At 46.2% G+C, this 23,717-nt stretch overlaps 1 protein-coding gene and 1 non-coding gene across 3 annotated transcripts; both read left to right on the plus strand.

The window, feature by feature from the left end:
• Positions 1-1,480: 1,480 nt before the first annotated feature.
• On the plus strand, positions 1,481-1,587 carry Gm24182. Its single transcript, XR_003949344.1, has one exon. It is a non-coding gene; the product is annotated as a U6 spliceosomal RNA (small nuclear RNA).
• An 831-nt stretch (positions 1,588-2,418) lies between these two features.
• Aldh9a1 (aldehyde dehydrogenase 9, subfamily A1) lies at positions 2,419-20,986 on the plus strand. 2 transcript variants are annotated; one of them, XM_006496950.4, is made up of 11 exons: positions 2,419-2,872; positions 4,976-5,121; positions 6,883-7,012; positions 8,128-8,651; positions 8,986-9,182; positions 9,766-9,906; positions 13,859-14,047; positions 14,260-14,347; positions 16,964-17,105; positions 18,231-18,343; positions 19,861-20,747. In XM_006496950.4, the coding sequence occupies exons 5-11, from the start codon at positions 8,994-8,996 to the stop codon at positions 19,953-19,955; spliced, it is 957 nt and encodes a 318-aa protein (XP_006497013.1). In that variant the 5' UTR covers positions 2,419-2,872; positions 4,976-5,121; positions 6,883-7,012; positions 8,128-8,651; positions 8,986-8,993; the 3' UTR covers positions 19,956-20,747. The 2 variants fall into 2 exon arrangements, with proteins under 2 accessions (XP_006497013.1, NP_064377.2); NM_019993.4 differs by having other exon boundaries at positions 2,447-2,872; positions 8,128-8,262; positions 19,861-20,986.
• Positions 20,987-23,717: the final 2,731 nt, after the last annotated feature.

Here is a 23,717-nt window from a genome sequence, read left to right on the forward strand (position 1 = left end):
CCAGTTCTCTAGGAAGAAAACAGAACTGAGGGACTTTGGAGTCCCCCCAGCTTGGCTTTAAGTAAACTTCTGGGCTTGCTTTTTTTGAGGGCTGTCTTCTTTCCCCTTCCCCATCAAGTCTTTCGCTGAGAATGTCTGCCTGCCAGCTTTCACCCACCTGAGGATGCTTCTCCTTTTGCTGCTCTCTGAGCCCCTGCAGTTTTCCTCCTTCTGAATTCTTACGATGACCTGATGACCCTCTGCTTTCCCCGATGCTTCCTTGGGTATTGCTAACGAGGCCGTCTATGTACGGTAGGACTTGTATTGGTTTGCGGTTTGGGGGTGCAGTCCCTCATGGAGAGGAAAGCCGGGCAGGACAGTGAGGTAGCCGGTCACACTGAACACAGAGAGACCAATGCTGACACTCAGCTTCCTGCCTCCTCCTTTTTGCTCAGCCTGGGACCCAGCCCATGGAACAGTGCTGCCTGCCTGTAAGGTGAGTCTTCACATCTCCTTTAACCCAACCTAGAAATCCTCCCACAGAAATGCCTAGTAGTTTAGCCCTTAGACGATCCCAGAAACCATCAAGCCTATAATTGTTACTAACCCCATTCTTCCTAGGAAATTTACACATCCTTTAAACTTTTTTTTTTAAGATTTATTTATTTATGTATATGAGTACACTGTAGTTGTACAGATGTGAGCCTTCATGTGGTTGTTGGGGATTGAATTTAGGACCTCTGCTTGCTCCAGTCCAAAGATTGATTTATTATTATAAATAAGTTCACTGTAGATGTCTTCAGACGCACCAGAAGAGGGCGTCAGATCTCACTAACGGTGGTTGTGAGCCACCATGTGGTTGCTGGGATTTGAATTCAGGGCCTTCGGAAGAGCAGTCAGAGCTCTTCCAGCTGGGCCATCTCACCAGTCCTCCTTTAAACTTTAGATCAGCGGCACACTCTCCTTCCCCCTTCCCCCGATACACAGGGAGTTTCAAAATTCTCTCCTTTTCTTGACTTTAAAAAAAAGGAGGTGCCAAAATAAGAATGAATTTTCATACCAACATTCTGACTTGATAGAGTAAGAGCAAATTTTGCTGTTGACTTTCATTGGGTTTGGGTCACACTCTACTTTTATTGCCACGATTAGATCAACAGATGCCATGGTCACATTTCTGGAACATACATCAGACGATCTAAATGTAACAAATCAACATGGGATGGCTGGGCAGAATACTTTAAACACAACTGGCCACAAAACGACCAGCTGTTATCTCTGTACCTGTCAATGATCTTGACCCAGGCCAGATGTTTCCAGATGTTTCTGACCAACCCCAACAAAAGCAGTCCTTTGAGTTCGGGCCTAGGTGTTCTTAATTGGGTACTGCTGTTTCCATTTGAGGACCCAAACCTACACATCTCAGAGGCACTGAAAAGATTAATTCGTACAGAGAGCTGAGAAAATTGACCAAAATTTTTACTAAATTAGAAGAACACATTCCATGCTCGCTTCGGCAGCACATATACTAAAATTGGAACGATACAGAGAAGATTAGCATGGCCCCTGCGCAAGGATGACACGCAAATTCGTGAAGCGTTCCATATTTTTGAGCTAAGACGAAAGGATGGACTATCTAGAGACTACCCCACCCGGGGATCCATCCCACACTCAGCCACCAAACCCAGACACTATTGTATATGCCAGAAAGATTTTGCTGAAGGGACCCTGTTATAGTTGTCTTGTATGAGGCTATGCCAGTGCCTGGCAAATACAGAAGTGGATGCTCACAGTCTTTTAAAAGATGGAACACAGAGCCCCCAATGGAGAAGCTAGAGAAAGCACCCAAGGAGCTGAAGGAGTCTGCAACCCTATAGGTGGAACAACAATACGAACTAACCAGTGCCCCTAGAGCTCGTATCTCTAGCTGCATATGTATCAGAAGATGGCCTAGTCGGCCATCATTGGGAAGAGAGGTCCCTTGGTATATTGCAAACTTTATATGCCCCAGTACAGGGGAATGTCAGGGCCAAGAAGAGGGAGTGGGTGGGTAGGGGAGCAGAGCAGGGGAAGGGTATAGGGAACTTTCGGGATAGCATTTGAAATGTATATAAAGAAAATATCTAATAAAAAAAAAGAAAAAAAGAAGAACACATTCCCTAATACTGTGCTTCTACAAAGCACAAAAAGAAATCAAAGAAATACAGTAAGGAGAATGTTGCAAAAGCTTGCAGGCCCAGTAGAAGGGGTCTCATTATCCTTCCAGGAACTCCTTCGGGATCTGGACCGGAGGACTTGGGTGGTGTGGTGTTCCACGTAATTATCTAGGCCAAAGGTCTTCCAGTTCCAGCCCCAGAAGCTCTCACCAGGCCCTTAATTATGCTGACTAGGCCCAAGCTACTCACTCTAGGCTCTCATTGGCCGTCCTCTCACGCCACACCCCCTCGTGGCACGAGGCCACGCCCCTCCCACTGTCCCTTCCTCCCAGTGGGCTCTACTGGGCTCTCCTTGAGGGCCCCGGGTCTTCACACTCACGGTCCACACCTCCCCGAGGTCCTGTTCCCTAGTGGTCCACCCCTGCCCAGCCAGGGTCGCCTCTTTCCATGGGCCACGCCCCAGAGATTCCGCCCCTCGCCACTCCCTCCTCGTTACCGCGCTATCTCCCCCTCCAGTAGTAATCTGCTGGGGCTTCCGGACGCTTTGCACGCGTAGCAGATGATCCTCGGTGCAGTCGGTTCTGTGCTGACCTCGCTCCTCCGCATTCACCGGGCTGCAGCAGTCGCCGCCATGAGTACTGGCACCTTCGTCGTGTCGCAGCCGCTCAACTACCGCGGCGGGGCCCGTGTGGAGCCGGTGGATGCTTCCGGCACGGAGAAAGCGTTCGAGCCAGCCACCGGTAACCTGGCGCGGGGCGGCACGCGGATGGGGTGGGTCTTCCCCGGCCCTGTGCACTGAGTCTGCTGCCCCGAGTCCTTCCGAGCTCTCCGCCAAGGGTTGCTGAACTTGCGTGGTCGCAGCACGGAGCACAGAATGTTGGGGAGGCTCCTGGAAAAGAGGGGGCGCTATGGGTGCGGTGGGGTGCGCTGGGGGGCCGGGAGTAACTACATGGCTGGAGCAGGAGAGTCTGGCGTAGAACCTGTGGGTCTTTTGAGTTTTGAGAGCTGGGCCTGCAGGAGAGTCTGCTACTGGGATGTTGACTCACAGGTGATTTCTGTTATGCATGATCCACATGACCTTCCCCCTTCTAGTGCTGGGATATTTCTGAACTTCGATGAGAGTTGGGAAAGGAGAGAAAAAAAAAAACAGCAGCCGACAACATCTGTTTAGCTTTAGTGCCTGCTAGCTCTCCAGGTTAACAAGAGAGAGAGAGAAAAAAAAACATTGAACATGTGTAATCACGTGTAGTGCTTACCACTGTTAATTAATGAACTTATCCGTTATCTCCACGTAGTTTCCACCTATGAGTAGTGAGAACTTTCATGCTCTGCACACTTGGCAGATTTTAAGTGAATATGTATTTTACGGTATTATTAGCTGTAATCACGATGTTCATTAGATTTCTACAGTTCATCCTTGCAAGCACTTAATGCTTTGGAGCAAACCCTTAGCACAAACTAAGGAGGAAGCGAGTTCTTTGTTTCTTGGACTTTGGGTTGACTTTTGTGTTTGTTTTGATTATTCTTATTGAATATTCAGAGCAGGGAAAAAAAATGTGTTCTGTAAGCCAGAAGGGCTTGTTTAGTGAGAGAAGTAAAAGTACACTGACCTCCACGAGGCAGGGATTTGCCAGAACCTGAACTGATGGGAGAGGCCATGATAGCTGGGAAGAGTTTCTCAGCCTGCCTCCCTTTAGAGGCACAGAAGCAGCATTGCCCGCAGGTGAGCTCTGGCCATTGCCTTTACTCGCAGGCGATCTTCAGCCATTCTGGTTTGTCCAAGAAATAGGTTTATGAAATCTCAGAAATTCCTTGTGAAAAGAAACTGCTGAAAACCTTTTGTTGGTCGAGTTAGTTGGGTTATGATCCTTCAGATACGGGCTTAAAAAGAAAAAAAAAACACTAATCTTTTTTTTTTTTTTTTTATCTTTGAAAGACCATTTTATTTTATTTATATGTGTACACTGTTGCTGTCTTCAGACACCCCAGAAGAGGGCATCGGATCCCATTACAGATGGTTGTGAGCCACCATGTGGTTGCTGGGAATTGAACTCAGGACCTCTGGAAGAGCAGTCAGTGCCCTTAACCCTGAGCCATCTCTCTAGCCCCAACACTAATCTTTCTGTTATGATGGGGATAGGAGATTGAGACTTTAAGAAAAGACTGGCCTTTAGCGACTAAAGTTTCTTATTAACCTTATTCACCAAGTAGTAGTCTGATAGTCCCTGATTAGAACACAGATAAGGGACAGTTTACAGTAATAGACTGATGACTTTCAACTTGGATTTTGCAAGACTGTCAAGATTCTGAGTCAGTATTAAGAACCATCACAAAATGACTTCTAGAAGGTCAATGTTAGTAAACTTTTTTTTTAAAGAGGTATTTATTTATTATATGTAAGTACATTATAGCTGTCCTCAGATACTCCAAAAAGAGGGAGTCAGATTTCATTATGGATGTTGTGAGCCACCATGTGGTCGGTGGCATTTGAACTCAGGACCTTTGGAAGAGCAGTTGGTGTTCTTAACCGCTGAGCCATCCCTCCAACTGTAATGTTTAGTAAACGTAGCTATCAAATAGAGGAGGGCATGGCCTCTTAGTCTCAGGCTATGGTGAGTTTTAGACACCGAATAGTTTCAGCAGTTTTGTAATGTGGTTAAATTCTTGTTTTTATGGAGCTAGATCTGCAACCCTCGTTGGAGTTTAAAGGGATTCCCAATACAAAAAAAGCTAAGTACTAAATGAGACCCTGGGAGGGATCCATCCTCCAGAGGATGCTGATAGAAACCTCTCAGATGCATTGCAACTGCTTGAGATGAAATCGGCTCTCCGCTTCTTTCTAGGCCGAGTGATTGCCACTTTCGCGTGTTCAGGAGAAAAGGAAGTAAACTTGGCCGTTGAGAATGCAAAGGCTGCCTTTAAACTCTGGAGTAAGAAAAGTGGCCTGGAGCGCTGCCAAGTCCTCCTAGAGGCTGCCCGGATCATCAAGGTGTGTATCAATCGATCGATTGCTGGGTTCCTTTGGAGGAAGCGCTGCTCGCACTGCTCTGAGGGGAGCTGCAGGTAGACTTGGATGCAGCTTTGGGTTGTGGCGTTTCTGTGCAAGGGAGAAACGTTCCCACCCACGTGCCCACCTTGGAACGTGAAATAAGCTTCCACCGCGTGCCCCATGGACAGTTCCCCTTGGCCTGCTTTGTTTCTTGAGTTTGTTTTGAATTATAGCATGATCTTTATGGCTTACTTGCTTTTTAAAAAAATTTTAATTAATTTTTACTTATATGAGTACACTGTAGTTCAGACACCCCAGAAGAATACATCGGATCTCATTACAGATGGTTGTGAGCCACCATGTGGTTGCTGGGAATTGAACTCAGGACCTCTGGAAGAGCAGTCAGTGCTCTTAACCACTGAGCCATCTCTCCAGCCTGCTTACTTGCTTTTTATCTTAAATTATTTTTACTTAAAAGTGTATTTACTTATTTGTCTGTATGTATATGTGCATGACTGTATGTGTATATGTATTTATACATGTATGTACAGGTGCCTGAAGAGGTTGTGGTCGGTGTAGCCTTGATCTCTGTCCAACCATACTTTTTGAGATGGTTTCTGTCAGTAGACCTGGGGTTTATCAGCTTGGCTACATTGGCTTATGAGTGAGCTCCAGGGATTTGCCTGCTCTTGCCTCCCCAGTGTTGGGGATACGGTTCTGGTGCTGGCATGTCTGGCCTTTGTGGGGGCTGGGGATTGGAACTCAGGTCCTTTTGTTTATATATCAGGCACCTCACAGACTCAGCCATCTTCCCAGGCCTGGATGCTTGCTTTTAATGTGTGCTTGTTTTTGCTTTTTTTTTTTTTCCTGTTTTGAGAATATTTAAGCCTTTTTTTTTTCTTGGTGTGTTTTCTACTAGGTATACTTCTAGAAAAATTCAAAAGAATATACATCACAACATGAATTGTATCTTTGGTGGGAATGTAGGGTGGTTTTTTTGTGTGTGTTTGTGTGTGTGTTAGCTATGCTGTGAGAAACCTTGAAGGGTCTGAGGATTAACATGCTTGCAAGTGAGTGTATACGAATGTATACTCAAATATCTGTATACACACATCAGTGCACACATGTATTCTGATAGAACACATGACGCTTTGGAGATTAGAGAAAAAAGAGCTTTGTTACAGCCTGTACATGCTGTGGGTTGCACCACAGGGAGTTAGTGTATCTAAAGACCTTCCTATCCTCCTCCAGGGAGGTACTGAGATTAATTGGTTATCAGTCAAGTCTCTGAGACGGAGAAGAAAGGATCGCTACAGTTCTTACCCGGGAGTATAAACTTCTAGCTTCAGGAACAGGAAGTCACAGCCCCAAAGGTCTCTCTCTTGGGTAATGTAATCTCTGTTTTCCATGGCCTTTGCTCTTCAGTTGGCCTGCCTGGTGTCTTTGTTCAGATAGCCTGGGCCGTGCCTAAATGTCTGAGAGTATGCTGAAATATGCATTCTTACTTATACACATGCACAGAATAGTGCTTAAAACTTTCCATTTCTCTCAGATACTGAGTTGAGGTTGTGTTCTGAATCTTTGTCGCCTGATGATGACGAGGAGGCTCCTCTGTGGCAGCAGGTTTTTGTCTCCCGGTGCGGCACCATTCCTCTGTCGGGTCTCATTGCAAATGCCCAACTTTTCTAGGCTTAGAGCATGAGCGACATGTGCTGTTTAAACACCGTACTGTGTATTCACTCTCCTCTGTTCTACCCAAAGGAGCGGAAGGATGAAATTGCCACCGTGGAGACCATCAACAACGGGAAGTCCATATTTGAGGCCCGCCTGGATGTTGACACTTGCTGGCAGTGCCTGGAATACTATGCAGGGCTGGCTGCATCCATGGCAGGTGAGCCCTGGCCTGGCCTCAGGTGACAAGAGGACAGAAGAGCAGAGCCGAGTGGTGAAGGAGTGGTGAAGGGCAAAGTCTCAAGTTCACTGTCACCTTTTGGGTGGCTTAAAAGTTACCTTATCATTCTTAGATAAGATGGAGGTGATAACACCTCATTTCCTGGGTTTTGAGGATTCAGTGAGATAGTACATGTCACTGAGCAAACAGCATTGAGCAAACCGAGACACTAGTTTGTAAGAGTCCACGCTGTGCGTGTCATTGTTTTAAGTTCATAGCTGGGCCAGGATTGTAGCTAAGCTGGTTGACTGCTTGCCTACTGTGCATGGAGCCCTGGGTCCAGTTCCAAATATTGCATATTCTTTAGTGTGGTGATGCCTACCTGTAATCCTAGTACCTAGGAGGTAGAGGCAGGAGGACTGGAAGGTTAAGGGCAGCCTCAGCCACATAGTGAGTTTGAGGCTAACCTGAGCTAAATGAAACGTAAAAATCAAATGTTTACAACAGTTCATATTGAGTGGGTTTTAGGGTTCTTAGACGTCCTCTGCTGCTGAGTTGTCCCCTTGTTTCCATATTATTTTATCTAAGTTATGCGCTAGACCTCAGGAGATTGTTTTGTTTTGTTTTTAAGAGTTTTTTTATTTATTTTTGAAAAGAGGGCTTGCTATGTAGCCTTGGCTTTTCTGGGTCTTGCTGTATAGACCAGGCTGGCCTTGAACTCACAGAAACCCACCTCTGTCTCTGCTTCTCTAGTGATAGGATTAAAGGCACGCACCACCATAGCTGCCTCACTTTTACTTTTTAAGATTATATGTGTATGGCTATTTTGCCTGCATGTGTATTGTATACCGCTTGCTGGCCTATTATCTGTGGTGGCTAAAAGAGGTGTGGGATCATCCCCTGGAATTGGAACTACAGATGCTTTTAAGTTACTATGTGGGTGCTGGTAACTGAACCTGGGTCCCCTGGAAGAGCAGCCAGTGTTCTTAACTGCTGAGCCATTTCTTCAGCCCCCACAGGAGATTTTTAGAGAATTAAACGAACTAGGATGAGCTAGAATGTGCTAGTGAAATTGGGAGCATAGACTGGCATCATTCCTTCTGTTTTACCTCTAGGCGAGCACATTCAGCTCCCAGGAGGGTCCTTCGGCTACACCCGAAGAGAGCCGCTTGGGGTGTGTGTGGGGATAGGAGCATGGAACTATCCCTTCCAGATCGCCTGTTGGAAGTCTGCTCCGGCTCTGGCTTGTGGTAAGAGTGAATGTCTCCTCCGCAGAGAGCCTTCCTCCCCCACCCCACTCCAGTAGACCTTCTGTTTCTTTCTAATGTGCTCTAGGACAGTCAGATCTCTGAGGATGTCGGCCTGTCCCTGCTCTGCCTCACTCCTGAAGGAACTAAAGGTTGAGGTTACAGGCCCTGTCTTTAAGTGTCTCTATTTTGCATCTGTCTAGTTTGTCTCTGACATAGGATCTGCGGTGTAGTCTAGGCTGCCCTTGTGAGGATGTCAGCTTCTCTAGTGTTGGAATGAAAGTTTCTGGCCTCTTTTATAAAATGAGACTGATTACCCTACTTTACACTGAAGTTGCAAGCTTTAAGTGGGATAATACATGTGCCGAGACCTTGATGCGTGAGAACCCAAGGTAGGAAAACAAGATGTGTCCTTTTAAAAAAAGCTAATTAATTTCAGACTTATTAGTATCTGTTGTCTGTGTATGAGTCTTTTGCCTGCATGTATATACGTATACAGTGCACATTACTGGTACCTGTAGAGGCTAGAGGAGGGTGCTAGATTCTCTGGATATCTCAAGTTACAGCTGGTTATAAACTAACCATTGTGTGTTGGAAACTGATCCCTGTCTGTCACTCCGATCCTAGGCTTTTCTGTTATTAATAACACCTTTGGTGAATTCGGAAGACCAGGGACCGGCTGGAATAGTCTAGTCTTGTCTAAGAGGAGCGTTTGCTTTTCTACAGGTAATGCCATGATCTTTAAGCCTTCTCCCTTCACGCCTGTGTCTGCTCTGCTCCTGGCTGAGATCTACACCAAAGCGGGTGCGCCTCCGGGGCTCTTCAACGTGGTGCAAGGTGGGGCTGCCACAGGCCAGTTTCTGTGTCATCATCGCGAGGTGGCCAAAATCTCCTTCACCGGAAGTGTGCCCACTGGCGTGAAGGTACGGATGGAACCAGTTTTGTCCTAACAAATGGCTAGCGCTGGCAAAGCTGACCCAGCCTACTGTGTGGTTTGCCTGTTTTGGATTTCCTAGTTTGTATTGGGAATGGGCCAGGAAATTCTGCTGGTCCAAAGTTTCCTGTGCGAGGGTGAGGGAGAAAGAGAGCATGCATGGGTGGTCTGTGTTGGGCCAAGTGGGGTAGAAATTCTCCTCCCTGCCTAAGGAGATGATGTGTTTGAGGGACTGGGGCCGAGGCTACGCTGGCACGTCTCTTGTTTAGTGAGTTAACCACATCATATAGAAGGAAGAGTATTTTCTCAGGTTACTTCAGATTCATTGCTTTGACCAGAATTTATGTCCTGGCCATGAGAGCCCTGTGAACCGTCAGTATGTTTCAGATGAACTCCTGTCTCAGGGTTTGACGTGAAAGTTCTGTAAATTCTCATAAGCGTTTGCCAAAGAATATTTTCAGTGGATGAAGGACTCAATCATCGGATTACGATGGCTGGTGGGTGCAGGTCTCCTTGACCTTGCTACAGGCTAAGTTAGGCGAAACTTCTGAATGTCTTGCTTTGTTCTGTAGATCATGGAGATGTCCGCTAAGGGAGTCAAGCCCATTACTTTGGAACTTGGGGGCAAATCTCCTCTCATCATCTTCTCAGACTGTAATATGGAGAATGCTGTGAAGGGGGCCCTGATGGCCAACTTCCTCACACAAGGACAGGTATGCACTCTTCCCGACAGGGCTGGACGGAAGCTCCCCTCCTCTCCCCCCATCAGCACACTCGACACCCTGGACCCACTTTGAGAAGTGCAGGATAGTTGCGCAAATAGTACAAAGCTTCCGTTGTGTCCTTGATCTAGTGACCTAGATTGCTGTCATACATTGGTTCCCAGCCTTCCGAGCGCTGTGACCCTGAAACACAGCATCTCCTGTGGTGGTGACCCGCAACCATAAAGTTATTTCCATTGCTACCTCATAACTGTAATTTTGCTGATGTTATGAATTGTAGTGTGAATAGGTATTGAGATAAAGCTTTGCTAAAGGGGTTGCGACCCACAGGCTGAGAACCGCTGCAGAAGCGACCATGGTTACCCTTCTCTCAACCTGCTTACACACATAATATATAAATGCTAAGTTTTCCTGTAGTGTTTATAGTATTTGTAGATACACGGTCTGTAACTATGAAATACTCCAATGTAGCCAAAAACGCATAATCTTTTATATAAAATTACCACACTGTAACACACACACACACACACACACACACACACCACTGTCAGTATTCTTACTGGTGTTAACTTTCTGATTTTTTCCATCTGTAACCCTTACTAGAACTTGACTGCTTATTTGACTAATATCTTAGTAATTGAAAATAATTTTCATTTTTTTTTCTGGGAGAAGATCCAGCTGAAGGGACTGACGTAGTATAGGGGTAGAGCATATGCTTACATAGGGTCTGAGGTAAGAGCCATAACACCACAGAAAGACAAAGAACAAGCCAGAAAAACCCCAGAAGAATCCATCGATGAGATTTAGTGTTTTGCTTGTCTCCCCCCCTCTGCTCAGTTGCTGCTGGTTTGTAAGAAATTCTTTAGGCAGATTTTATCTTATGTATGTGAATGTTCTGCCTGAGTGTATGACTCTGCACCCCATGTGTACCGGGTGTCCCTGGAGAGCAGAGGAGGCGATTGGTGCCCTTGAATTGGAGTTCTAGAGGGTTGTGAGGCAGCCAACCCTGTGGGTGCTGGCAGCTTACGATGGGTCCTCTGCAAAAGCAAGCGAGCCGTCTCTCCAGCCTTGGTTATTGTTTCTCTAAACCATATGTGTGGATGTGCTGCAGTGTGCTAATCTATGCATGTAGAAGACTACATAGTGGGTAATTGGCATGGTTTACGTCATGAGTGTTGATGTTTTGAGACAAAGTCCCTCCGAGTAGCCCAGGCTGTCCTTGAACTCCTAGTTTCCCAAGTGCTGGGATCTCAGGCATGTGCCACCATGCTGGGTTTTTTCCTCTCTCTGACCCGAGAAACTTCTTTGATTTCTGGCACATTTAGGTATTGTAGATCATCTCGTTCTTTTTTCCAACTGAACTCTGGAATTAGCTATCTGTCTACAGCCCTGGTTTCAGGGAGTGGGAAGCGTTACTTAGAAACCCAGCTCTTGGCCGGGGCTGTAGCTCGGTGGTAGAATAAATGCTGACCCTGCACCTGGGAGATCCTGAGTTTAACCCCTGTAAGCCAAGGGAAGGAGCAACCAGGATTCCAGTGCCCGGCTCTTGACTGCTGCTATGGTGTCCGTGCTGCTCAGCCGGGGCTAGGGAATGCATGACTGTGTGTGTACAGACACGTAGCTGAACACACCTCCCCTCCTCCCAGACAGAGTTTCTCTGAGTAGCTCCCCCCTCTCCCTGCGCGCGTACACACACACACACACACACACACACACACACACACACACACACACACACACACACCTACCTTGGCTGCCTCAGGACTTGCTCTGTAGACCAGGCTGACCTTACTCAGAGATCTGTCTACCTTTGCCTCCCCTCCCAAACACTCAAGCACTGGGATTGCAGGTGTGCCACCATCACCTGCCCGCCCCCCCTTTTTTTTTGTATCTGTATTAAGCACAAATTCATTCAGTAAGTCATTGTGGCCCTTTTCTTCCTCCCTGTCTATATTTGTAGTTTCCTTTTCTGATAGTGACAGTTTTTTTGTTTTTGTTTTTGTTTTTGTTTTTAATCTTTTCAGAGCCAAGGACCAAACCCTGGGCCTTGTGCTTGCTAGGCAAGCGCTCTACCACTGAGCTAAAATCCCCAACCCCAGACTTAGGTTTTTTTCCCCCCACAGTATATTGAATCACCTGGTCCCAGAGTAGCATTGTGAAAAGTAAGCCAAGTTAAAAGTTTCAGGTAGCCGGGAGGAGGTGGTGGCACACACCTTTAATCCCAGCACTGGGGAGGCAGAGGCAGGCGGATTTCTGAGTTTGAGGCCAGCCTGGTCTACAGAGTGAGTTCCAGGACAGCCAGGGCTACACAGAGAAACCCTGTCTCGAAAAACCAAAAAAAAAAAAAAAAAAAAGAAAAAAAAAAAAAGAAAAAAAAAGTTTCAGGTACTTTATAGTTCTTTTTGTCTTTGGCCTGGATGAGTACTGCCTTCTGAAGGCCCTGGGTCTGTTCTGTCCTCCCTGGCTTCAGTCTGCTTATGATGCTCCTTTAGAAGAGCAGGTCCACAGGCTTCTGCTTGTATGTCACGTGACGTGTCTTTTCCTCTGCCCTTTAAAGATTTTTAAGATCTGTGTTCATCAGGCAAAACATGACCATAGTTCCAAATGTGAAACATTTTTAAAGAGCCCGTCCAGGGCTGTCAGTCTCCATCCCTCCTCCCCACTCTTCTCCCCTGCTCCCCTCCCCCTTCCCATGCCAAGACACTATCATTGGTGCTTGTTTCTCCTTTTCTGTGCTGCTCTTTGAACACAGCGGCCATATATTTGTATAGTTTGGATCTCCTCTACTTTCTTTTTACAAAGGGAAGCAGGTTAAAAGCTCCACTTTTTATATATAATTTTAATATGTCTTAGACATCACTCCATTGAACTTCATAGGGATCTATTTCTGGGACTCTGCTCTGTTCTACTGTATGTTTGTGTGGTATTTGAACCGTATTCATGTTCATTCTGGTGAGCATGACTGGTGGTTATTTACGGCTTTAGAGAGAGAGAGAATGGTGACTAACCCTCCCCACCCCCATCCCCTGTAGGGTGTCTTTGTGTAGCCCTGACTGTGCTAACTCCATAACCTGCCTCTGCCTCCCGAGTGCTGGGATTAAAGATGTCTCCATCGCCTGGCCTAAAATGCTCCATTTTAAAAACTGGGTTGAAGATTACAGCTCTCAGCCTCATCTTACTTTCAGCCCACACTTTAGGAACAGCCAGAGTGAGCAGCCGGTGACGCAGGACTAAGAGAGGTTCCGGTCCTGTGCCCCGTTAAAGGTCTTCAGAAAAGTTAAGCTGAGTAAGAGTTAACCATTATGTTAAAGGGCAGATCATGCATGTAGAATGTATGTCTACAATCACATGTATGATCCTTCCTAATTACTACGGGCAGTTTATTATTTTTTTTTTAATAATTTGTTTTTATTTTGTGTGCCTTGGTGATTTGCCTGCATGTATGTCTGTGAGAAGCTGTCAGATGCCCTGGAACGGAGTTACAGACAGTTGTGAGCTGCCATGTGAGTGCTGGGAATTGAACCCAGGTCCCTGGAAGAGCAGCCCATGCTCTTAACCACTGAGCCATCTCTCCAGTCTCTGTGGGCAGTTTTTTTTAGAAGTGAAAAAATTCTTGAAAAAAAAAATGTGTTATAGGGCTGGAGAGATGACACAGCAGTTAAGAGCACTGGCTGCTCTTGCAGAGGACCTGGGTTCGATTCCTAGCACCCACATGGCAGCTCACAGTCATTAGCAACTCTAGGTCCAGGAGATCCAGTGTCCTCTTCTGGCCTCCGCAGGCACCAGTCACGCATTTGGCGCACAGACATAATGCAAGCAAAACATCAAATACATAAAATAAAACATTAAAACAATGAATCGTATCGCCTTTAAGGTTGTTAGGTGGTTTTTCCCTCTTTTTTTTCCATCCCATATGCAGATTTGTGTCTCACGTCTCCTTTAGGTCTGCTGCAATGGGACTAGAGTCTTTGTGCAAAAGGAAATTGCTGATAAATTCATAAATGAGGTTGTGAAGCAGACTCAGAAGATAAAACTTGGAGACCCCCTTCTGGAAGATACGAGGATGGGCCCACTCATCAACGCCCCACATCTGGAACGAGTCCTCGGGTTTGTCAAGTTGGCAAAGGAGCAGGTAAGAAGTGACAGGAGCTCAGAGGGCAGGTGGGTTACGTCCTGGCTCCTTATCCTGTTCCCCTCCACTGACAGCTGTGGTTGCTGTCCCTACGGGTCCTGCTTTGGGAGGGTAAATATGCATGCATTTGCTTGGGCTAGATTTTGCCTTTTGGGGCCATACATGGATTTATGTTCAGTACAAAAGATGCCTGCCTTTTCTCTTTCTCTTAGGGTGCTACTGTGCTGTGTGGTGGAGAGGTGTATGTACCAGAGGACCCCAAATTAAAACATGGATATTACATGACACCTTGCATTTTAAGTATGTCTTGTTCGCTTTTAAATGGCTGGGATTAAATACCAAGTAGCTATAAGTGAATATTTATAACCTATATAATGTCACAGAGTAAGGGTTGGCAGGTTGAATGGTCCCACTACCCAGGCTTATGAAGTAAGTCGTTACTCTTGAAGCCCCCAGGTGCCCCTGCACTAGGTCAGCCATATGTATTGGTTTGCTGGAGACACCTCTTTTGGGAACACGCTTAAACATACATACACACAAAAGTCCTAAAACTCAGAAATACTTGTTTGATTAAAATAATTAGGGTAATGACATGTTCAGTAATTATAATCAGCATAACAAAACCAATTTGTCAGATGTAATTTTGGTAAGTTTTAGTACATCTTTTCACCCGTAAAACTCTGCTTTGGGGCTGGAGAGATGGCTCAGCGGTTAAGAGCACTGTCTGTTCTTCCAGAGGTTCTGAGTTGAATTCCCAGAAACCCCATGGTGGCTCACACCATCTGTAATGGAATCTGATGCCCTCTTCTGGTGTGTCTAAAGAGAGCAACAGTGTACTCATATACATTAAATAAATAAATAAATAAATAAATAAATAAATACCCAAAAAACAAAACTCTGTTTTGGACAGTCAGGTATACATAGGTATCCTACTCAAGCCAATTCCAGCCATTCCCTGGTGCTAGTGTGTTACCTTTCAACCGTGACACGATGCAGTTTAGCTAAAGGTATAGCCACTGATGTTGAAAAGCTGTGAGCCTAATATCCAGACCGTGGACCAGGGTGGTTGTAATTGAACGAGTTAACAAGTAGGGAAAATTTATGTGGTGTTAAGTGAAAGATAGTGGGTTAAACAATCAAGTATGCAATATTATTCTAAATTTGTTGAAGAGCAGGTATGTATGTGTACGGGAAAAGAAGGAACGGAGACTATATTAATAGAGTTCTCTGTGTGCTGGGATTAATTCTTGTGATGCTGGAATCTGGCTTGTGTCCTAACATATGTGTGACTTGGAAAACCTGCTAAGACAGATTTCTGGTCCCTGCCCCAGACCTCTGACTGTCATTCTTAGAGCCTTTGGCCTAGAGATGTGCGTTGTCACAGACCCACTGTTGACCTTTGACCATGACAGGTTAGGACTGGCTTGAGAGTCTGTCTTTAACTTGCTTAAGATTTCAGAATTGGTCTGCGTTTCAGATAGGCATGCTTCCCGATGTCACGTGTCAGCTGTTCCTTCTGCTCTCCAGTGTAAAGCTCACTGCCCACAGAGCCATTTGTGTAGCCAGCCTTGTAAGCTGATAAATATTTTCAGAGACTGTTGGGTAATTGTTTTGAGTAATTAAATAAAACATACATGTGGATTATTAGTTTTCAAAGACTCAGAACACAGCCAGCTATTTGTAAGCACAATCTAAATATTATACGAGGCACTGTTGTCTCTCAAGTGCACCCCTAACCTATCTGAAGAGATTTTCTTTTTCTCCTTTTAAGAATTTATTCTCCCCCTCCCTCCACCCCTCCCGGTTCTGAGGAGGTTTTAGAATTGCTTGTGAGACTTTATAATGAGCCAGTGTTTCTAACAGGACTCCAGAGCTCCTTTTCCGGCCCCCCAACCCTTCCACGTGCAGCGACCTCCAAACGCCCTGTGCAGTGTTGCTTGGAGACCCACAGGGGCTCAGTGCTGCTCCTTCTCAGAGTCCTAAGCACAGAACTCAAATGCCAAGCATGGATTAAGTCATTGTAGGCAGTGAGTTGTTGGTAGGAACATTAAGTACAGATTTTACAAAGCAAATATACTTTTATGTATTTTCACATTTTGATTTTTATATTGCATTTATATTTTTATATTGCATTTGTTGTGTGTGTGTGTGTACATGCGTGTGTGTCTTGCATACGTGTTTGCATGCCTAGATGAACAATGCCTGTGCAGGCTAGAGGAAAGCATTGGATCCCCTGGAGCTGGAGTCACAGGTGGTTTCCAGCTGCCTGATGTGGGTGCTAAGAGACAAACTTGGGTCTTCTGCAAGGGCAGTGAACCTTTGGAACCACTGAGCCACCTCTCCAGCCCTTGCAGCTTTTTATAGCATTGTTTCTACTTGTAATTACATGAGAGAATCACTTAAAAAATGTGACAAGTGGAATAAAAAAAACCGATATGACATTTTAACAGAAACCCTGTTAATGTTGTATTTTGGGTCATTTTCAGTGAGTATTTTTATGAACATCTTCTTACTGTTGAGAAGCACGGCTCTGAGCAGCTTTATAGAAGTTGCTCGCTGGGGTGTGCCTGGTCTGTGGTGATCATTTCCTCCTCTTTGGGTGTCAGTCTGTTGCCTTTGCTTTCATCAGTACAGGTAATACTGTAGTGAAGATCTCTGTAAGTGAGTCTGCTTGCCTCACTGGAGACTTCCTTAGGAAGTCTAAAAGGCGGTTTTAGAATCGCCGAGGATAACCCTCTAATATGTATTAGCCAAAGTGCCATGCCGAAGGAAGGTCTAATTGATATCCACAGTGGCGATAGCCTGTTGAATTTCCCCCCCTAAAGCCACATGTCTCACTGCTTATTAAGATACTGTGTTCTGGGTCTATGAGATTGTGGTCCCCTCACTGTCTGGTTTTGTTCTGAATGCTGGCAGCTAATTGCAGAGACGACATGACTTGTGTAAAAGAAGAGATCTTTGGACCAGTCATGTCCATTTTAACATTTGGAACTGAAGCCGAGGTTCTAGAGCGAGCTAATGACACCACTTTTGGACTAGCAGCTGGGGTCTTCACCAGGTATGTGGATCAGGACATCTGCAGCATCTTAGGAGGGAGGGGTTATGGGATCTCTTGAGTGTGTAACCATTCTCACTGCTTCCCACGTTGCTGTCATTAGAGATTAGAGCCACCAGCATCTCTGTTTGCTTCTGTGTGTTTTCTGGTGCTGATGATCAAACTGAGCTACGCCCCTAACCCAGTGTGCTTTTCAGTTTAGTGGATGCCAAGGATGCATTTGGCACTCTGCTTGTCTGAGTTGGAGACTGAGTGCCCTTTGTGTGTGTTGGGGGAGGGTACTGAGGACTAAGCCAAGGGCCTTGCACATAGGAAACTAGCGTCCTATATTGAGCTGTCTCCAGTATCACCAGACCTTTTTATAACTTACTACTTTGAGTTAGGTTCTCTAAGTTGCCAGCACCGGCCACGACAGCTCTGCAGGGCAGGCGGGCCTTGGGCTGACTCAGTTGTCCTCTGAGCACCACAGATGTGCAGTGTGTATGTGCATACAGATGCAGGTGCGCGTACACTAATAAAAAGCTCTAATTTCTCCATACCTGTCTCAGCCATCCTCCTGCTGTAAGGGGTTTGGTTTGCACTTCTGTGGATTTCCTTTTGCTTTTGGCTATTTATGCTTAAGGAGGCTTTGTCTAATCCAGGGTCATGGAGACAAACTTCTGTCCTAAAAGTTTTATAGTTCTGCTATCTGTGTTCCGCGTGGGTGAATGCATATGTATGGTGTGAAGGGCTCCATCTTTATCCCTGTGTGTGAGGTATGTAGTTGCTCCCACACCACTGAACAGTGGTGCCCTTTACTGCCTCCTGGTTTATAGATTTCTTTTCTTTTTTTTTTTTTTTTTCGAGACAGGGTTTCTCTGTGTAGCCCTGGCTGTCCTGGAACTCACTTTGTAGACCAGGCTGGCCTCGAACTCAGAAATCTGCCTGCCTCTGCCTCCCGAATGCTGGGATTAAAGGCATGCATCACCACACCCAGCGGTTTATACATTTTTAAACCTGGTCTGTCTGAAAGCACTTTGAACAGTTTGAAGAAACAACAGTTTGCCAGGATCTCAGGACCTTCAGAGCTCACACTCTGAGGTTCCTGAGGAAATCTGCTAATAACCAATACTATCTTTTCCCTAACAGGGACATCCAGAGGGCACACCGGGTGGCGGCTGAGCTGCAGGCTGGAACGTGCTACATTAACAACTATAATGTCAGCCCAGTGGAGCTGCCCTTTGGTGGCTACAAGAAGTCAGGTGAGGCGGAGGAAAAGCACGGACAAACCAGATTTGCAGGGATGCCATTCTAGCCAGTGCCAGCTCACCAGCGTTCTAATTGTGGCCTGGCACAGCCAAGGACATACAGGACACTCAGTCCTCCCCAGCCTCGCTGGAGTGCAGGCCAGCCACCGCCAGACAACAGCTCTTGTGTAATGTGGCATGTGAACTGCTGGTCACACCTCAGTGTGTCTTGTGGGCGGTGTTACTTTTTCTTGCTCTGAGCACAGGGCTTCCACATCAGGCATGCCCATCAGTAGGGCTTAGGTGTCTCTCAAGTCATAGTCCAGAGAGCTTGTATTAATTGATTTTCTCCTTTGGGTCCACATTTGAGACTCAACACAACTGTCTGATCTGGATGGCACCAAAATGGTCCCCTAAGCTACTGCTCCTTGATTTCTGTCACCACAGATGTGTGCTCTGGCGTGTCGGGGTTTGAAGCAGAGGTGGTATAGCCATTGCTTTGAGTTTTTTTCTCTGTGTGTGGTGCCTGTATTCATTCATTTCCTATACTTCTTTTCATTTAAACTAAAAATTGGTTTGAACACAGTTTTGAGAGTCCAGCTGGTTTGAAAACAGTTTTGAGAGTCCAGCTCATAGTCTTTGGCCACCTAAATATTAGGAAGAGTGATGCAGTGGTGGGTGTGGATAGTCTACTCTCATAACTAGTGCTATCCTTGCACTCCCTAATGATACTCTACTAATCATGGTTTTTATTAGTGGCTAGTGTTTAGTATAGGGCATGGGCCTTAGAGCCCCTAACTCCAGGCCGGTTTTCATTCCTTTTGGGTAAGACAACAGTGTGTGCATGATAAGAGAGAAATGGCTAGGTCTGAAGAGAGCCTGGCCTGATATGCTTAGTCAGTGTGGGCTTGGGCACAACACAAAGTCCAAGCATGGGGCTTTGGCGAACTGAACGTCTGCTCTTTGCACATGCTAACGGTTAATAAGTCTTGTTACATAGTCAGGTTTTAACAGACATTGCTTTTCAGGGCTGTCAGGTTGATTGTTTTAGAGGCTGCTTCTAACGGGCTTCTTGGCTTTTGTAGGGCTAGGGGTGGGGAGGATGGAGAACACAGTCTCGTGTATCCAGGGTGAGCCTTGAACTCACTATATAGTGGAGCAGAGTTCCTTTTGCCCCATCTGTGTGAAGTGCTGGGGTTATAGGAATGTGAGACTATGCCCAGGCTAATGGTGCCGAGGACTGAACCCAGGGCTTTGTGCTTGGTAGGCAAGCACGCTACCAACTGAGCTATTGCACCTGCTGTTAGCACGCTTCCTTCAAAAGACTGAACACTTTTCAGATGTTCACACAGAGTGGCAGGCACTGAAGCAGGTACTCGGCTGGTAAGTGTCCTAACACTCACTGGCCCAGCTCCGCAGAAGTATCTGCTCTGAGGACTTGCTCCCCACCCTGACCAGCAGAGTCTGCCTTTGATGCACTGGGACTCCAGACCACTGTACGGCCAGCTCACTCTGACCCCGTGTCTTTTCAGGATTTGGCAGAGAGAATGGCCGTGTGACGATTGAGTACTACTCTCAGCTGAAGACGGTGTGTGTGGAGATGGGCGACGTGGAGTCAGCCTTTTGAAACCCAGGGAAGCCTGCTGGCGTAGCCAAGCTGTGGAATGAGTTGACTGCCTTGACAGGCAGCATAACTGAATAGCTTCTTACATCCAGGCTTTGGGTCATTAGTGTGATAACGGGTCAGTGTTGTCCTCTGTCTTACAGTCACCTTCCCAGTTTGAAAATGTGCACAAGTGCCTTTCAGATGGTAGCCAGGTAACCTGTTGTCCCAGCCCCTGAGAAATATGTAGACCCCAGAAGCGCACTCTTCAGACATAGGCAGGCCACAGCTCTGCTCCTACACATTTGTCCCACCAACAATGGCAGCTTTCTAGTTTGCTTTAAAGCAGGCCTTCCTTCCTGGGTTCCTGGTGAATCAGTACATATACATTCTTTGTTCATTGACAACTAAAAAACAAATTCTTAAAGCTTTTATTTGGAGCTGGGCAGTACTGGTATGTGCCTTTAATCCCGGCACTTGGGAGGCAGAGACAGGTGGATGTCTGAGTTTAGAGCCAGCCTGGTCTACAGAGTGAATTCCAGTCTAGGAAGGTCTACATAGAGAAATCCTGTCTCAAACAAAACAAAACAAAAAAAAACCCATAAATAAATAAAAAAATGTAAAAAGCTGTTATTCTTAGTATTTGTGGGCTATGTGACTCATTGGCATTTAAACAGCTGTGTTCTAACTAACTAGCAAGACAGCTCAGTGGGTAAGGTCTTATCACTTAAACCCAGTGACTTCAGGTTTATCTCTAGAACCCACCCCTTCCCCATATCATACACTGCACAATAATAAAATCTTTCTCAAACGCTGTGTTTTTCTGTCCTTTCTTTGAGAAACCGGACCACCTGGCTAGAGAGACAGGTAGTTGGTGGAGTCGGATTTTACGCAGATAACTGACTTGCCTCAGTAAACACTCATCCTGTCTTCCACAGCACTTTATCTCTGATTCTTGCAGTACAGCCTATGGCCATAGAACCGAAGAGAACCTTTAGAATGTGTGAGTTATTTGTACGCTACCATTACAGTGAATTAAAAACCTATTACACTGCTGATCTTTTTGCCGTCTTAATTTGAGTCTCATCTTAAGGCTGGGTAGGAGACAGGAGAAAGCACCAGGCAGGGGAAGGTGAGCCCTGCCAAGTACAAAGGGCAGGGTGGGGCATGACGACTTTTTGTGCCCTGTCCTTCCCTGCAGTGGGCAGACCTTGTAACTGCAGACCGATGCAGTTAAGCCCAGCCCAGTGCTCCTTCTGGGGACCAGTTACGTACAGTGACGGTGGCATTTAGAGATAAGGGATGATGGCTGCTAGGCTTCTCAGTCTCTTGCCTTTGGATGGTGAATTATGGCCGTTCGCACCAGAATGCTGAAAGCAGCCTTTTTTGGTGTTATTTGTCCTGACATATTTATGAATCCTTGTTTTTTTTTCTTCACACATAAAGACCCATTTTTGTCTTCCTTTTCAAGGTTTGGGGGAGTTGACAAAAGAAACCAAGCAATTAAACAGCAGTGAGATTACAGTGAGTTCTTGCTTAAGCCCGCTGCAGCTTTTAACTGCAGTTAAGAGAAAGCCCGTACGCCTCATCATGACCATCCACACTGTCTGGATGTCTGATGTCGTCTGTTACTCTCCACTTTCTCCTCTGGGTTCTCTGCCAGGCTCTTCCCTCTTTAGACCACGTTTTCCAGCTCGTCATCTTACAGGTTCCTTACACCGCAAGCTAACCTCTGTTCCAAGGTACGGTACCCATCACACACCGCCTCCTCCCTCCCTGTTAACATCCACTGTTACTGTAACTGTTTTTGTGCAAACTGTACCCTTCCTCCACTAGAACACAAACGGAAAGCAAGAACTGCCCTGTCTGAGCGTCTGAGCGGATAATGCTCAGTGTGGCCAGGGAGCCACAGCACCTGGTTGGTAGAGATGCAGACCGAACCCACCTCAAACCTGTCAGTCAATTTTAGTAAGATCCTCAGATGAGGCATACACAGGGTGGCTTGCCAGGCAGTGCTGTGAGAGAAATGGTTCTCTAGTTTGGCCCTTCATTAAGGCTGCCTACTGAACGTTAAATGTACTGAGATGCTAATGTAAGTGATCTGGACTCTGGTTCTCAGGTGAATTCAGTAGGCAGCTGGGCTAAGCCCTGCTCTGAGCACGTATGCTTAGTCACAATTAAACATTAAGTGTGCGAGTTGCCCTAGCCACATCGCAAGTCCTCAGTATATAAAACAGGTGCTGGTTACTTTATTGGACAGTACAGAGTATGTTTCTGTCACGTCAGAAAATTCTACTAGAAAGTTGTTTAAGAGGGATAGGACAGACAGGCTGCTCATTTATGTATTTACTTATATTTATTTATCTGTGTAAGTGGGTGTGTGTGTGGGCAGGAGTGGAGGTCAGAAAGCCCACTCAAGGAAGTGGGTTTTCTCCTATTAACATGGATTAAGGGAATCACACTCCGGTGGTCAGGCTTGGTGGTAAATTCTACAGGATGAGCCATCTCTCTGGCTTAAGACTGGTCATCGTGATCAGGATTGGATAGCATCTTAAGAATGTAAAGGGGAAGTTATCCAAATTCTGGGTTACACCAGCAGATGGCGCCCAAGCTTTCTACCACACCTTGAGCCCTGCTTCTGGTCTTGGGCGCCTCCTACTGTGCATGCGTGATCATGGAGCCTCAGTAATTGTGTACGAGGGTTTCCAATGTCCCTAATGGCTCATGTACTTACTTGAAACTTGGTGCCCCGTTGGTGATGTTTTAGGAGGCTGTGGGATCTTTGGGACATACTTCTGTTAGGTGGAGAGATACTCTGGTTTCCTTTCCTGATTCACATCATTATACCCTTAAAAGCTGACTCCCCACTGGTCTGCTCCACTTTTGGTTATATGAGCTGGTCACATGGAGAAAGCAGCAGCTACAGTCTGAGGGAGGCCAGGGCAGGAAGGTGTCACAGCAGAAACAGCAGCAGAGGACAGAACTGAGACAAAAGGACGATGTCTGTTAGGATCCAGAGACAAGAAACAGCAGTCTCTGGTTGCTAGAAGAGTCAGAGAGCTGTCCTCCTTAAGACCAAGGGTCTTACATCCTGGGCCAAGAACTTTAACTGGCTGCTACAGCAGTGAGTTCTTCACCTGTGGGTCGTGACTCCCACCTGTGGGTTGTGACTCCCTGGAGGTTGAACAACCCTTTCACAGGGGTCATACATCAGATACCCTGCATATCTGATGTTTACATCATGATTTGTAACTAACAAAACTACCACTATAAAGTAACAATGAAAAATTTATAGTTGGGGGTGGGGGCATACATGAAGAACTGTATTAAAGGGCCCCAGCATTAGGAAGGTTGAGAACCCCTGACCTAGAGGCATGACTACCTGGGACCTGCAGAAGGACTGTAGCACTGGAAGGCACCCCAAGCTGCTGTTCCCACCTGGTTACTACCACTGCCCACAGCTGTCACACAGGGACGCCAGTACTCCAGAGACCAGCACTGGGTCCTCCTGCCTCGCTGGGTCTCAGTGAGAGGAAGCAGTTCTCCAGGTCCCCCGGGGTGCACTTCTTTTATAACACAGATAAAACCCAGTTACTGCAGAGGTTTACCGATGTCCCATCCCTTTCTAGTCCCAACCCCAAACTTCTTATCTCACTATCACCATTTCATAAGGGAACACTTACTGCTGCTAAAAGGAAGGCAAATATGAAGGCAAATTTAAAACTTTATGGGGGTGGGGGTGGGGGGTTGGCGAGGGGGCAGCCCATTTCCATTTCCATTTCTTCA

This window comes from Mus musculus, chromosome 1 (genome assembly GCF_000001635.26).
Source record: "Mus musculus strain C57BL/6J chromosome 1, GRCm38.p6 C57BL/6J".
In the NCBI taxonomy this organism is placed as follows: Eukaryota; Metazoa; Chordata; class Mammalia; order Rodentia; family Muridae; genus Mus; species Mus musculus.